At 33.8% G+C, this 15,427-nt stretch overlaps 1 protein-coding gene across 3 annotated transcripts in view; it reads left to right on the forward strand.

Annotated features, from left to right (window-relative positions):
• Positions 1-15,427, forward strand: part of LOC150110335 (macrophage mannose receptor 1-like) — a 190,681-nt gene that overhangs the window by 156,657 nt on the left and 18,597 nt on the right. For all 3 annotated transcript variants that reach the window (XM_090393010.1, XM_090393018.1, XM_090393026.1), the window contains exon 13: positions 13,445-13,513. In XM_090393010.1, coding sequence (XP_090249136.1) covers positions 13,445-13,513 — 69 coding nt within the window. The remainder of the gene's footprint in view (positions 1-13,444; positions 13,514-15,427) is intronic.

Below are 15,427 nucleotides of genomic sequence, written 5' to 3' on the forward strand. Positions count from 1 at the left end.
CGATTGATGCTTAGAGTATGGAATTCTGGAGGTATTTGCTCAAGTGTTGGGGGGGGAGGAGATCTTTGTTTCGATTGTAGAAGTGTTGGGAAAATTTATCTATGGATGGTAGCACAAATTTTCCAATATAAGTCTGTGGTATTTCGTTCCTGTTAATGACTATGGGAATTTTTAATTTAGAGTCAAGATATGGCATCAGATTTTAGACATTTTCTAAATAATTAATTGCAGGCTATCATTACTGTTCCTTCACCTCAAACGCACACAGATACATTTTTTTTCATATGCATAACTCATCCGAATATTTTGATTAGTTTAAAATTTTAACATCTTCAAAATTATTCCTTTTTTTAAAAATACATGTTACCTTTATTACAAAGTTTTTGACTATGGAAATTTTTCAGTTTAGAGTCAAGAGATGGTGTCAGCATTTAGACATAATCTTAACAATTATTTTCAGGCTATCATTGGTTTTCTCCCTCAAGCACACACTTTTTTATCTGTTGACCTAATACCTTATTACCATATATTAGTAACTTAGACATGAAAATTCCCTAATGTAGCCCATAGTGATAGCCTCTAATGTATGTACCCTATGATTAATCTTGTGAAAAACTATTCAGTATTAGAATTAGAATTGCGCTTAACAAAACATATGAACAGTGGTCATTTGAAATTACAAATATCATAAAAGTAACTGAACTCAACAAATATTGTCTGTTTTGTCTGTATATGATAAAAAAATAAATCATAAAAAATCTCCACTGATGTTAATATTTTCAAATGACCATTGCTATGGTTAAGCTACACAAAAGAAACATTAACTTACTTTCTCTCCAGAATGGCTCACTGTGGAACTAATTAACTTCTGAATGCAAATAGATATTCCAAAATAGTTGAATTATAATCATATATTCACAGCACAACCCCCCCACACACACACGGCCTGAATGAGTGAATTGTAGTAAATGTTCTTAAATGCAGTTGACTCTTGGTATTTCTGGTTTTGCTTCGTTTCCTTAATATCATTTGCACTTTGATATGTTTTTTCAAACATTGTGGCTGTCCTCTACTTAGTGAAATCATGGTAAGAAAAGTAAACTCACCACTTCTGTTAATGTTTGCAATGTAGTGTGACACATTGTACGAAGACTTGGTAATTTGCATTCATATATTTTTTTTTCATTCTTAACTAAAGAGAAATTAAGACTTTAAACTTAACAATTGTCTGAAATTAGGGTATATTGTTCAAGAAATATGGTAATCCTAAATTCGAACACTTGTTAATTTTAAAGTCTTAACCGATTATTAGGTATAAAATTATGGATTTATATATCAACTTCCAAACAGAATAACTGAGTAAAAATTTCACTTTGGTCAAATATGGAAAACACACAACACCAAACATTGTTCATTTAAAATTTGCATATTTTATTTTGCTCATATATTATTTACAACTATATTCACAGAGAATACTTCGAACCATGAAATTACCTACAAATATTTCTCAAGTTTTAGTTTTCACTCTTAACATTTTCCAAGGAGTTTAATAATAAAAAATAAAACTAAAATGTTCGATACTCACTGTTTTTACTTTTCTAATACTGAATGTAAGGCCTAGTATTATAATTTCCAACTTAATTCCTCTGATATAACTTCCAAAGATTATACTTTAGACTCGAGTATTTTTCTTTAGCATTAAGTAAGTTTAATTAAAGAATATGAGGCAAACAATCTTTTGAAGAACATTGAAATGTTTACCTTCAAATAAATTTATTCATTTTTGATCATGGGAAATTGTTACTGTAGTAAAATTAATGCTTATATTTTTAATTTTTTAAAAACAATCCATACATTTTTGAGCATTGATATAAGCACAAAATCTTTCGTTATGTTTCTAATAACATTTATAGCTACTTAGAATTTTTTCACATTTTGGGCAACCAATGTCATTGAAATCAAGAACAGGCCTGCCTCTTAATCTCTTTAATGTTATTGATTTTTCCCTTCCCGCAGAGATCAATATTTGATATTGCATGTTGATTCAATTATCCAATCTCTTAGTTTGTCCAGAGATAGAGAACCAATGTCCCATTTCAGTTGATGATTATATTTAATTACACAAGAATTCTGCTTATTAACTTTATGAAAAAAACAAACAAAAAAGTGCTTTTTGTTTTCTGCTTGGAAGTTATCAGTATCAGTTTGAGATAAGTGTCAACACTAACTGATATCTGCAATAGAAGAGGTCACAAATATTCCTTGACTGAGCACACATCTTCTGGAGGGAGGGATGAGGGAGGAAGGGGTCATTATAGGGAAGATGGCCATTATCCCCTCTCGTCTAACTTGTAACACTCACACCTAATGCTATTTTTTCCATCGCAATAATTTCTGACATATCAGTGACAGAACTAGTCACTTGCTCTGACATCAAAAACGCTGTTTGAGTAAGGAATATTAGTAACTCTTGATGGTGTTTTCAAAAATAAAGATAAGGTGCATTTTCTTTTCTTTTCACACAGTTGCACATTATAAAAGTCTAAAATCATGTGGCTGACATTCGAAATGTATTTCAAAACTTTACGATCCTACTATCCTAAAAGCAGAACAAAAAAGACAGAGCTAGCAAATAACATAATTCCTGGTTTTTTTAATGGATAAAGTACAAAATAAATTAAGTATTGACAATTTTATTACTATATTAGATGTACCCAACAGATTAGAATAGAAAAACCAAAAGAAATTTGCGATTTTGCAGACAAATCTTGTGAAATTTTTACCACAAATGAATCAGAGACTTTTTGAAAATCCACTCAGTGAATTATATTATTCTGATTTGTTCATGACAACTTTGAAATATTTCAAGAAAATGCATCAAGTTTTTTGAAAAAAATAAATAATAAATAAAAAAAGTCAGCTACAGAAGTAGTTTGGAAGCACAAGAAATCAGATGTTAAATGAATAGCCTGAATTTTTAGTGAAGAAGATTTACCATGAAAATATAGTATCAGACATAATGTTCGGTTGAAACAATAATAACAATAATAAATAATTACTTTATTCGTGTGGGAAAAATACTTTACAAAATAAGGATAATTAACATAGAAAACGATTCATGACACAGATAATCTTTGCCCTATGATGTCACAAAATAAGATAAAATGATATCAATATCATATCCACCAGCATGTGAAAACATGTCCATGAGACATTTGCACAAAGGTTACATTTATGAAGAAACGTTCAGAGTAGGGTAGGGAAGGGTAAAGAGTACTATAAGGAAAAACAATCGAGTTGAGTGCTTTTTCAGTTACTGCAATCGTTCAACCAGTGTAGCTGTCATATTGTGTTGTGGTGTTTTGTGTCCAGAAGTAAAATAATGGGTCAGCGATAAAAGTCTTTGAAATTTTGTTTCTTCAGGAAAATAGCATGAGAGAAAACTCTTCCCATAGTTCTAAAAGGATGGAAACTGATTATTATTTTAGAAGACATGTACTTTGTGATATATTTATTCAGGACAACTTGGGAAAAGTTACACAGGAAGTGTGCTGATATCCTCTCATACTTGCGAAGAAGAGTCGACTAAGAATTGGACATTGGTGACAGTCATATTCAGAAATGCCAAGATGGGGAACTAATGCACGATAATAGAGGAGCTGGTGGAAGTAAAGTTTTCTCTATTAGTTGTGAAGAATTTGGGGGATTTTCATCAAAAATGTACGACATTGATAATCATTTGCTATTTTTGGAAACTTAATTACCAACTATTTGTATCATGGGGAAAATTATCGTTAGCCATCTAAATTCATCAATGGTAAAATTAGACTATCAAGATTTTATTGAGTTCGATAAAGATTCTTTATTTTCGGTCATTTACAAACATTTTATGAAGACTATTTCTGTATACTTGATGACAAAAAAATACATTCCATGTATTATTTTGATGACAAAAGAATACATGGAATGTTCTTATCTTAAAACTTTTCTGTGACTAGCTATTTTGATGTAATATAAACAAGAAACAGTGAGTAATGAATTTTTTTTATTGAGCACATTGGAAAATGTGAAGAGTGTAAACTGAATATTCTGAAATATTTTGTGACAGCATATATGTAAAAATCGGTACAGCAATTAATTAATTATTTTAGAAAATGTCTACCACTACATATTGGCATTGTTTATGTTATATATGTAAAACGATTATTGGAAACATAGATTTCTGCTTAATTATACATGCAAACAAATATTTAAAAAAATAAATAAAAATATTTAAGATTTTTATTCAGTTATTCTTCTTAACTCAGAAGAATAACTGAATTGAAATATCACTTCATAATTTTATCCCTTAATACAAGTCTGTCACTAAGAACCAAATAGGAGTAAGGACAAAAATCAAAATTAAAATTAATAGGTAAACCTGTTCATGAAAAGATGATGTTGGTTGTCCACGTTACATACCCTACAGTAAACAGTCCACATGCCATCCAATAAGCATAGTTCTCACCACTCATATGAGGTCAAAATCTTAGCCATGCTACCTACCCAAGTATAAAAAATCATCCATCTCGAAAACAAGAATTGATTATAACCTCCTTTAGTATGCATATGCCATTACCACCAGAGACGGTAGTCTCTTAAAGATCAAAACTGTGGATATGATTCATAATTAAAGATAACACTATAGTGTAAATTTCTAAGTATTTGGAACATTGTAAGAGAAAGTTAACATAAAGTTTAATACCAGAGCTAATATTTACTGAAAAAATAATAATAATAAATAACTATTTATTCGTACTAGCAAAAGAAGTAAAGTAAGAAGAATGAGGGAAAAAAATGATATATTTACAGTGGGGGATAAAATACAAAGTTTCAGATATCACTGGTGTGATTGATGTTCATTTCTTTTGGATGAATGTTAACTTTATTTCCTAAAAAATTTCATTTCTGATGGAATTATTGTAAGATATGCTTGAAAACACCACCATCCAGTTGGAAAAAATTACCTGAAAAAATTAAAAAGGAGAATCTTGGATAATTAAATATAATCATCATCCAAACCGGGACATTAGTTCTCTATCTCTGGACAAACTAAGACATTGGATAATTGAATCAACATGCAAATATCAAATATTGCTTGCCAAAGGAAGGGAAAAATCAAAAACATTAATGAGGTTAATTAGCAGACATGCTCTTGATTTAAATGATATTGGTTGTCCAAAAAATAAAAGAATTCCAGTTAGTTATAAATGTTATTGGAAACAACCAATGATTTTGTGCTTATATCAATGCTCAAAAATATAAGTATTAGTTTAAATAATTAAAAATATAAGAATTAATTTTACTACAGTAACAATTTCCAATGATCACAAATGAATAAGTTTATTTGAAGGTGAACATTTTAATGTTCTTCCAAAGATTGTTTGCCTCATATTCTTTAATTAAACTTACTTAATGCTAAAGAAAAATACTCGAATCTAAAGTATAATCTTTGGAAGTTATATCAGAGGAATTAAGTTGAATATTATAGTACTAGACCTAATACACGGTTAGAAAAAAAGTGTGAGTAACGAACATTTTATTTTTATTTTTTTATTATTATTAAATTTATTAGAAAATGTTAAGAGTGAAAACTAAAACCTGAGAAATATTTGTAGGTAATTTCATGTTTCGAGGTATTTTCTGTGAATATAGTTCTAAATAATATATGAGCAAAATAAAATATGCAAATTGTAAACCTAAATGAACAATGTTTGGTGTTGGGTGTTTTCCATATTTCACCACAGTGAAATATTTACTCAGTTATTCTGTTAGGAAATTGTTTTTATAAATCCATAATTTTATACCTAATAATTGGTTAATTAAGACTTAAACTTAACAGCTGTCCGAAAGTAGGATTACCATATTTCTTGAACAATATACCCTACTTTCAGACAATTGTTAATCATAAACCTATAAGAAACAAGAGTCAACTGCATTTCAGTTTATTTACTACAATTCGTTCATTAAAGCCATGTGTGCATGTATGCGCATGTGTATTGTGTGTGTGCATGCGTGCGTGCATGTGTGGTCATGTTGTGCTGTACTGTACTGCTTTGTGTATCCCTTAAAGTGAAAAAATAATAATAATTTCACTTGTCAGAATTCCATCCTATAACCATTACCCTGTATTCTAAACACAGGAAGTCACACATACCAATGACAAAAACAAGTTTCCACTTAAAATCAATGATGTCACTTTTTATCCTGCAAATCGTCTTGTGTGTGTGTGCATGTCTGTGTGCATGTGCATTGTGTGTGTGTGTGTGGTGCTGTGAAAATATAATTAAACTATTTTGGAATATCTATTTGCATTCAGAAGTTCATTAGTTCCAAGATGAGCCATTCTGGAGAGAAAGTAAATTAATGTTTCTTTTGTGTAGTTTAACTATAGAAATGGTTATTTGAAAATATTAACATCAGTTGAGATTTGTTTTATCTTTTTTTATCATATACAGCCAAAACAGACAATATTTGTAAAGGGCAGTTACTTTATATGATATTCGTAATTTCCAATGACCACTGTCATATGTTTTGATAAGTGCAATTATAATTCTAATACTGAATACTTTTTCACACGTTTAATCATAGGGTACATACAAGAGACTATCACCATGGGCTACATTAGCAAATTTTCATGTCTAAATTACTAATAAATGGTTGCAAATGCAGTGGTCGTCAACCATTGGTCCCCAGTCCATATGCTGCCCAAAAGTTCATTTTTGGCGGCCTATAAAACGTTGACCATACTTACACGGAATGTGACCCATATGTTGAATTATTTAAATAACACGTTTTATAATATGAATAATAAATTAAAAAGAATAGTATATCTGTATTTGTGTAACTTGGCACGACTCATCATGAGTGGGGATAACAAAGGTGACTTCATCCAATGACAACTGTAATTTTGGCCACTTTTGCAGTCATGTTCCCTGGACCATCTTTAATATAATTCAATAACATTGACTATTATTTTCTGAGGATAAAATAATTTCAAAAATGAGTTCAAGAAAATGTAAAATTGCAGATGAGAGTTTAATGATGAATGGAACAGCATGCACTTCTTTATTGAAAATGGGGGTAAATCCTTTTGTCTTATTTCTCAAAAAAGTGTTGATGTTATAAAAGAATGAACTTTGAAAAAATCAAATTAATAAATAATGCTTTTTTCATATCTTATACTTTAAATATTTCTATGTTTTTTAAGATTGATATAATAAAAATTTATCTTAAATATTTTTTTCACTCACTACTTCCTCTTAATTAAACCTTGCAGCCTGATTATTAAAAATAAAAGTTCATGGCATGGTGGCCTGCGAGTTTGAAAAAAGTTGCAGACCACTGTCATAAAGTATGTGGGCAATGGCAAATAAAAGTGTGTGTGTACTTGAGGAGGGGCTTGAGGGGACACCAAAGATAGCCTGTAAATAATTGTTAAGAATATGTCCAAATGCTGACACCATCTATTCACTTTAAACTAAAAATTCCCATAGTCAAAAACTTTGTAATAAAGATAACATTTAATTAGCAAAAAGTAATGAATTCGAAAATGTTAAAATTTTAAACTAATCAAAATATTCGGATGAGTTATGCATATGGAAAAATGTTTGTGTGTGTGTTTGAGAGGGGGAACAGCAATGATAGCCTATAATTTATTATTTAGAAAATATCTAAAAACTGATGCCATCTCTTGACTCTTCTCATCTCTTGAAATTAAAAATCCCCATAGTCATTAACAGGAAGGAAATACCACACACTTATATTGGAAAATTCGTGCTGCCACCCATAGACAAATATTTCCCAACACTTGTATAATCGAACCGAAAACCCCAACACTTGAGTAAATATGCCCCAGAATTCTATACTCTAATCATCAATCGAACCCAAGACACAAAGTGACGTCAATAGCACATGTGTATCCCAGGGTAAATCCAAGGATTGCATACTCTATCTTATCTCTAACCATCACCCACAATTCCATGTGCAAACCAAAACACACGACGTGACGTTTATGACACATATGTTCCCCAGAAAAATTTCAGTCATTCCAAACTCATGATGCATTTCGAATCGTTATCTATAACTATCACCACAATTCCATATGCGAACAAAAACACACAGTGTGATGCCTCAATGACACATATGTTTCCAGGGAAAGTTCAAACATTCTACACTCATGACGTCATGCAACAAATCACACACACACAAAGACGTTAATGATCTTATCAGCCAATGACCTCACTAATCCTCATTATCTTATCTTAATCTTGATTTTGTTCATAGTTTTCCCGATATACTACTAGTGAGAATTGAAAGATGGAAAAATAAGGAATTGCATGGAAAATACCTTCACAGCATAGCAGGCAGTGCTAACAACAACTTGACCTCACAATGGTTCAGAAATGGAGCACTAAAAGAAAGAAAGAATCGTTAATTTTTGGAGCACAAGAACAGGCCTTTAAAACAAACATTATGAGCGCAAAAATAGAAAAAATTCAAGAAGACAATAAATGTAGACTGTGCAAAGAAATTAAAGAAACGATAGACCACATTATAAGTGGGTGCAGAAAATTTACACAAATTGAGTACCATAAAAGCCATGATAATGTAGCTAAGATGATTCACTGGCATTTATGTGAAAGTATTGGTTCAAAGTATCTAAAGACTTTTGAAATCATAAAGTTCACGAGAAAGTGGTTCAGAATGAAAAATTTAAAATACTCTCGGATTTCAAAACCCAGACTGACAAAAGCTTGGAATGTACTACACCCGATATAACAGTGGCTGAAACAGTGGAAACACAGGTGTTCAGCTTATCAAAATATCAGTATCAGGAAAGCGTCGGATTCACCACAAAGAAACTGAAAAAATTATAAAGTATCGCGATTTGCAAGTCGAAGTTGAACTAATCTGGCAAAAGAAAACGAAAGTTTTCCCATAATAATAGGTGCTTTAGGCGCCATCCCTAAAACATTGAAAAAACATCTAGAAGCCCTCGAGTTAGATGGATTAAAAATTGGGCAAATTCAAAAGGTTGATTTGTTCGGTACAGCATTCATATTCAGAAAGTATTTCCACAACTGAATAGGCCCTTGGGTAGGGCTCGAATTAATGGAATATAACCAGCCTTTTACTTAAGAATGAGGAAGCAAATCAAGGTTGGATGAATATTATATCTACCCTATATATATGTATATATAAAACAATAAGCTACGACTCGATACTCAGGGGTTACCCTGAGTGTCTAGTCTTGTTCTGATGACTCGAACAAAATTCGAGTCATCAGAATTCAAGGAGAAACGACCTACCAGTCCAAAACACGGGGAGTTAGGCGACGTTGGCGCCAGGGGGGGGTCAGCTAGTATATACCAGGTGATCCAAAAGTAAAAATTCAATAATTCGAAAAGTACAGACAGCAGAACGATGTGGTTTTCACAGAAATGCACAGAAAGACAGAAGATTTTTTTTAATAACGAAAAATTTTATTACCAGAATAGTTACATTTGCCACCGACAGGTGGCGCTTCAGTTGTGTCAGTAGTTTGTACAGTGGCGCAGCACAGTTCGCAACACAGCTAGGATTACAAATGTTCAATGTGACGGCCGTCATTCATGAGATTGGATGTCAGACGTGGCACGACACCCTGCACAGCATCGAAGAGGGTTTCAGCTGTAATTCCTGTCACATGATGGTGAATAGATTCTTTCAACATGGCCAATGATGTCGGCCAACCTCTGTACACATGTGACTTCAAGTAGCCCCATACCCAAAAGTCACAAGGTGTAAGATTTGGAGATCTTGGTGGCCATTCGTGCAGGAAAGAACGACTGAGGACACGGTCGTCGCCAAATGTCGATTGCAGCAGGTGCTGCACAGGACCTTTCATGTGCGGAGGTGCTCCATCCTGCATGAATGTTACACTATGGTGCACTTGCCTTTCTTGCAAGGAGGGAATGATACTCTCTCTTAAAAGCGCTGCATAACACTTGCCTGTGACAGAAACAGTTCAAAATGAACAACTGTGGACTTCCTCAAAGAAAAAGTGGCCTATAATTAATGAGGCAGTGAACCCACAGCATGCTGTCACCTTTGGCTGATGCAAAGGGGTTTCCATAATCACGTGTGGGTTCTTTCTCACCCAGATGCGGCAGTTGTGCGCATTTACACTTCCATTAAGCGAAAAGTGTGCCTCGTCAGTCCACAGGACATTTGACAGCCATCCGCATTGTTTTCCATCTGTTGAAAAGCCCAATTTGCAAATTCATGATGTCTCTCGAAATCGATTGGTTTCAGTTCCTGTACGCGTTGGATTTTGTAAGGATACCTCTTGAGGATGATCCTAAGCGATCGCCACACATTCCCGTACGAAATGCCAGTTCATCTTGAAATTTCACGAGCACTGCATTCACCATGTGCGGAAGCTGCCGATCATGTGTCGGTCTCGTGTTCGACCTCGTGCACAACTGCAATAGTTTTATTGTGTCTCCCGCTTACTGCACATGCTTCGAAACTGCCACTGTCCTCAAACCTTTTCATCATAGCTATCAGTGAGGAACAAGACATCGGTCCCTTTCCACTTCTAATACCCCGCATCGAACGATAGGTGCGCAAAGCCACACTTGCACATTCGGAGTTCTGATAATACAGCTTAACTAAAATTACTTTATCTCGTAACGATAACATGCCTCACCTTGCAGAACCTTTAATTTCAGTAATAAACGTTAAATGCTGGAAGTTTAACTTCAGTATTCACTACATCTATAATTTATGTACCTCATGGTTTAAAGAGTGACAGGTAGCAACTGCGTCACCGCTATAGCGCCACCTGTCGGTGAAAAATATAACTATTCTGGCAATAAAATATTTCGTTATTAAAAACATCCCATGTATTTCTGTGCATTTCTGTGAAAACCGTATCGTGCTACTGTCTATACTTTTCGAATTATTGAATTTTTACTTTTTCAGTGACTTTTGGATCACCCGTTATATAGTATACATATACACTATAGTTACGGTTAGTTAAATTAAAAAATACTGTTTTAATTCAGAACGTCTAGTTTCGTCTTCAACAAAACTTATTCAGGTGCACAATAACAGAGAACAACTAACAAAAAATTGTGAAAGAATAAAAAGTCTAAACATCAAAGCGTCACCGCAAAAATCTAAACATTACAGCATTAGCGTATGAACATTTGAAGCTGTTCTCTGTATCGCCTCATTGACGGGTGTGTTCATGTGTTCAAAATCTCGTGAACGCCAAAGTTCGATGGCAGCACAATTGTTGTCTGAGAGATCATAACTGAAGTTTTGCTAAGATGTAATTGATTAATGATAATTTCTATAAATCTACTATTCTTTATTCTAGTTCATCATAGCAGCGAAAGATATTTTAAGATTTGTCCCATAAAACTGGATGAAGGAGGTTTTACTCTTCATTGTTAACAGAATTCAGAACATGGTTCGACAGATCACTAGCTATTGTTCTCCCTCCCTTGTTTGACGTCTCTTTTTTGTTCTTCAAGACGTAATTCGATGGATTTCTTCGTGTGGCCAAAATAAGGTTTATCGCATTTGCACTAAATTCGGTAAACGCCAGGATAATTAAGGTTATCATGTCTTTGTTTAGGCCTACTTAGCAAGGAAGGGAAATGTGGAAGTTTTCACTGTTTGTATCTTTAGTATGGCGAGGAGGTGGGTTGAAAATTTGTTTTCAATCCAGCATTTTGTTGAAAAGTATTAATAAGATACTGAAGCTCTTTGTTGATATATTCATCTTCACACAGGAGTGAAGAAGGAAAAATGTGGAAACGTTATATTGATCACATCTTTTTAATTTGGATTCACGGTCCCGAATCTCTGAAGAACTTCCTTGAATACCTGAACAGTTAACACCCAAATATGAAATTTAATGCAGAATTAGATGCCAATGGCTCTCTCTCTATCTCTCCCATTCCTGGATGGTAAACTCACTCGCATTTCTGAGAAATTAAAAATCTCAGTTTACAGAAAACCAACTCACACCAACAGATATCGCCATGCACAGTCCCATCATTATCCACCTCAAAAACATGGCATTATCTCTACGCTAGGCAAACGTGCTCGCTCACTCTTCAAACTCCATAAACTGCAGCTTGTTCCTCACATCAAGCCTACCGATAGGCTACAAAGAGTTCAGTTTGTGTCTCAAGCTCATTCCGTGGTGGAGGATAAGCAGTTCTCACAGTTCGTTCGAGCATATTGCACACGTTCAGTTAAGTAATAGTCTGGAGTGTTTGGGAACAAGTCAATGTAACAAGTCAATGTAGCGAATGCATTTTCGTTTTCCCTCCAACTTGCAGGAACTGCAAGTTGGGGGAAAAACAAGGATCATCTCCATTCATATCTGCAGGAATTGCAGATATGGATGGAGATGATCGACCAACAAGGCCCTCTAGCGATCACCATTCAGTTTTTTTGGGATGATAACCAACGGATCTAGGTCGTGCCAAGGAAAAGCTCCACATACCATAACACCAACTCTACATGTTGAATCCAAATTGTACAGCCAGGGGATAGGGCTTCATACTGTTTCCAAGTTCATCTGTTCGGAAATACTGGTACCTACCCTATAGTTCCCAGTTATCTGTACGTGGTAAAATTGGTTTATGTCCCGACTTTTCTCCATTACTGGCAGACATTTACTGACTACCTACACTGGATAGGTGTTGCCAATTTATAATAGCCGCATTTGACGTTGATATCACGTAGTCTTTCGTTATGGAGTAGAACATGTAAACCAATAAAAGGAGGGAGGTTCCTAATGCAAACACACTGTACATATTTGCATAATAATGCACATATATAAATACTAACAATCTTCACTACCTGTCTCTTCTAGTATTGATGAATATTTTTATGAAATTTCTCATATCATCTCATGTAAAATTGGATGTTTATATGTTGACCTAAATAGCCGCATGAAATTGAAAATAAGTAAAAATTGATATATGATGAGCGTCGTAAGATTAAATATATTAACAGCGTCTTAATATTTGATATAAGATATGAGTCTTAAGATTTGGAAAATGATCAGCGTCCTAAGATTTGATCTATGATCACCAAATTGTAATTGATATATGATTGATAAATGATCACCATCTTAACATAAAGAAAAATCATGAGACTTGATTTTTGAGCCATATAAACATGGTTTATCTGGCTCAAAATTACGTGGTATTTTACTTTCAGCTTTATATTAATCGATTTTTAGATTAATGTAAAAAAAACTTACTCAATGACCTATCTTGTCCCTCCTAGCTGTGATATGATGTAGAAAAGTTGATTTATGATAAATATCATCTACATTTTCACTTTTTAGATTTAGTCTTGTTTATAATAAATGAAAATCACTTGTAATTTATAGTTCCTCACCATAAGTCATCTGAGATGACATCGGATGAGAAAACATCAGAAGATTGTCAGTTATGTAGCGGTAAGTATATAATCATGTTCTTTGAAAATTATAAACATGAAGAACCTGTGTAGCTCAGTAGATGTGGAGTTTGCAATCTACAGCGCTTGACAGCACGAAGAAAAGCGTTCGAATCTAGTCGCCGACTAGAGGAACTTTTTCTAAGCCTTTCCTTGACCTGTTCCAGAGTTAGTCGATCTCTGTCACTGGTTAATTTTCCTCCAGGAAACTGGGATTTTTCGTACCATAAACTCAAGAAAATTGGCACTCGAACTCAGACTATTTTCAGACATTAAAAATATTGTGTTAAGTTTAGGGACTACCAGATGGCGGCACTTACTAGCTGCCTTCTTCACTGCGTGCCGATTAATTAGTGATAGTCTTGAGCCAGCAATCTCTGATTGGCTATCAATGGAGATTGAACTGCCCACTGAGTCTCCAAAAGTAGATAGCGCTAAACACAGCTTCGCCTACTCCCTATACGGGAACAAAAAGGCGTTAGCTGATGTTGTTTTATTTATTTTCATAACTAAACGTATATTTTGAATGAAATCTTGCCAAACTATGGACTGTAACAACCAGCTTGTGATGATGATATATTCATATTCGGGTAAGATTCTTAACTGAAAGTCCATCTGAACGAAATTGTTAGGTTACGTATATTAATATTATGCTGCGCATATTCGTTGTATAGCAATAGAAAACCATTCAATTCAACTAAATGACTTCATATTAAGATTCAATCACAAAACACGTCTATCACAATCACAGGATACGTTTGTCTTTTAAGTATACTCATCAACTTCAGGCAATGGAATATTGAAAAATTTATACTAATGCATGAGCACTGAGTTTGAATAAATAGATCAGCAGAAACATAGGAAACCATTGATTTCTTGTAGAGCATCTTGGTGAGTTAGGGGTCTTGGTCCTTAAGAAAGCATCGTATTGAAGGCTATCGAAAAAAATTCGAAATAACTGCATGAAAAACGAAAGAGAAAAGTGGTTCTTGGTTTGAAGCTTTACTTTGTGTACATGTGTAGGTTAAGATTGATCATATTTTTACAGGATAAACAGGAAGCAGACGAATGATGGTAGTGGTCGCTTCATTCAAATAGCACTCATTAAAATGCACATAGAGGTGGCAGAGTGTTAAAACGAAACATCTGCGGGAATATTTTTGAAACTAAACATCATTTAACTGGATTCAACTTGTCTATAAATGTGTAGTATTAAGCATTTTTGAGGATGTTTTATGTGCAATTTAAATGTGAGAAAAGTGATCTAGGCGTGAAAGTTCGAGAGGGTATAGTGTTAGGTGATGAACGGAGAAGATTTAATGTCTGGAGGAGGACTGTCGAAACGGATATAGTGCTTTATATTCAACTCTTCTGATGTTGGCTGTCCTAGCTGTTTGGACATATCAGGGTATTTTACAAGGGACCTGTTAAACATCTTACAGGTCCAGCGACTGTGGTTGGTCTTTGGTGAAGCGGATAAGGGATGCTTCTTATATGCTGTGTCAGTTACATAAAATTTGTACTTCTTAACATTATAGTTTGTTAACTTAAATTGAACATATTTCGTCTGATGTATTAAAATAAAGAACTTTTATTATTAAAAGACCAGAAAGGCCACTGTCTAGCATTTTCAAGGCTGAACTGGTGTGAAAACAAATGCATTAAGTTACGTTTAAAACATACACTTTAACTGTTAGGCCGTTACATTTGATCATTCTGTTTGAAGGAGTGCATGTATTCGAATGCTTCAGTCAGAATCCGGTACATGAATCTCTTTCAGTTCGAGAGAATTACAAATTGTAATTCTGTCGAACTGAGAGAGATGATGAGATTTTTCCATATGTCTTTAAGAATCATACCCTGATTTCTATTTAAATTATTGCCTGTGCGTAGTACCACAGCTGCTTCTTTTAAA

This window comes from Typopeltis vanoorti, chromosome 1, assembly GCF_054136105.1.
Source record: "Typopeltis vanoorti isolate ZY-2024b chromosome 1, IOZ_Tvanoo_1.0, whole genome shotgun sequence".
NCBI classification, from domain to species: domain Eukaryota; kingdom Metazoa; phylum Arthropoda; class Arachnida; order Uropygi; family Thelyphonidae; genus Typopeltis; species Typopeltis vanoorti.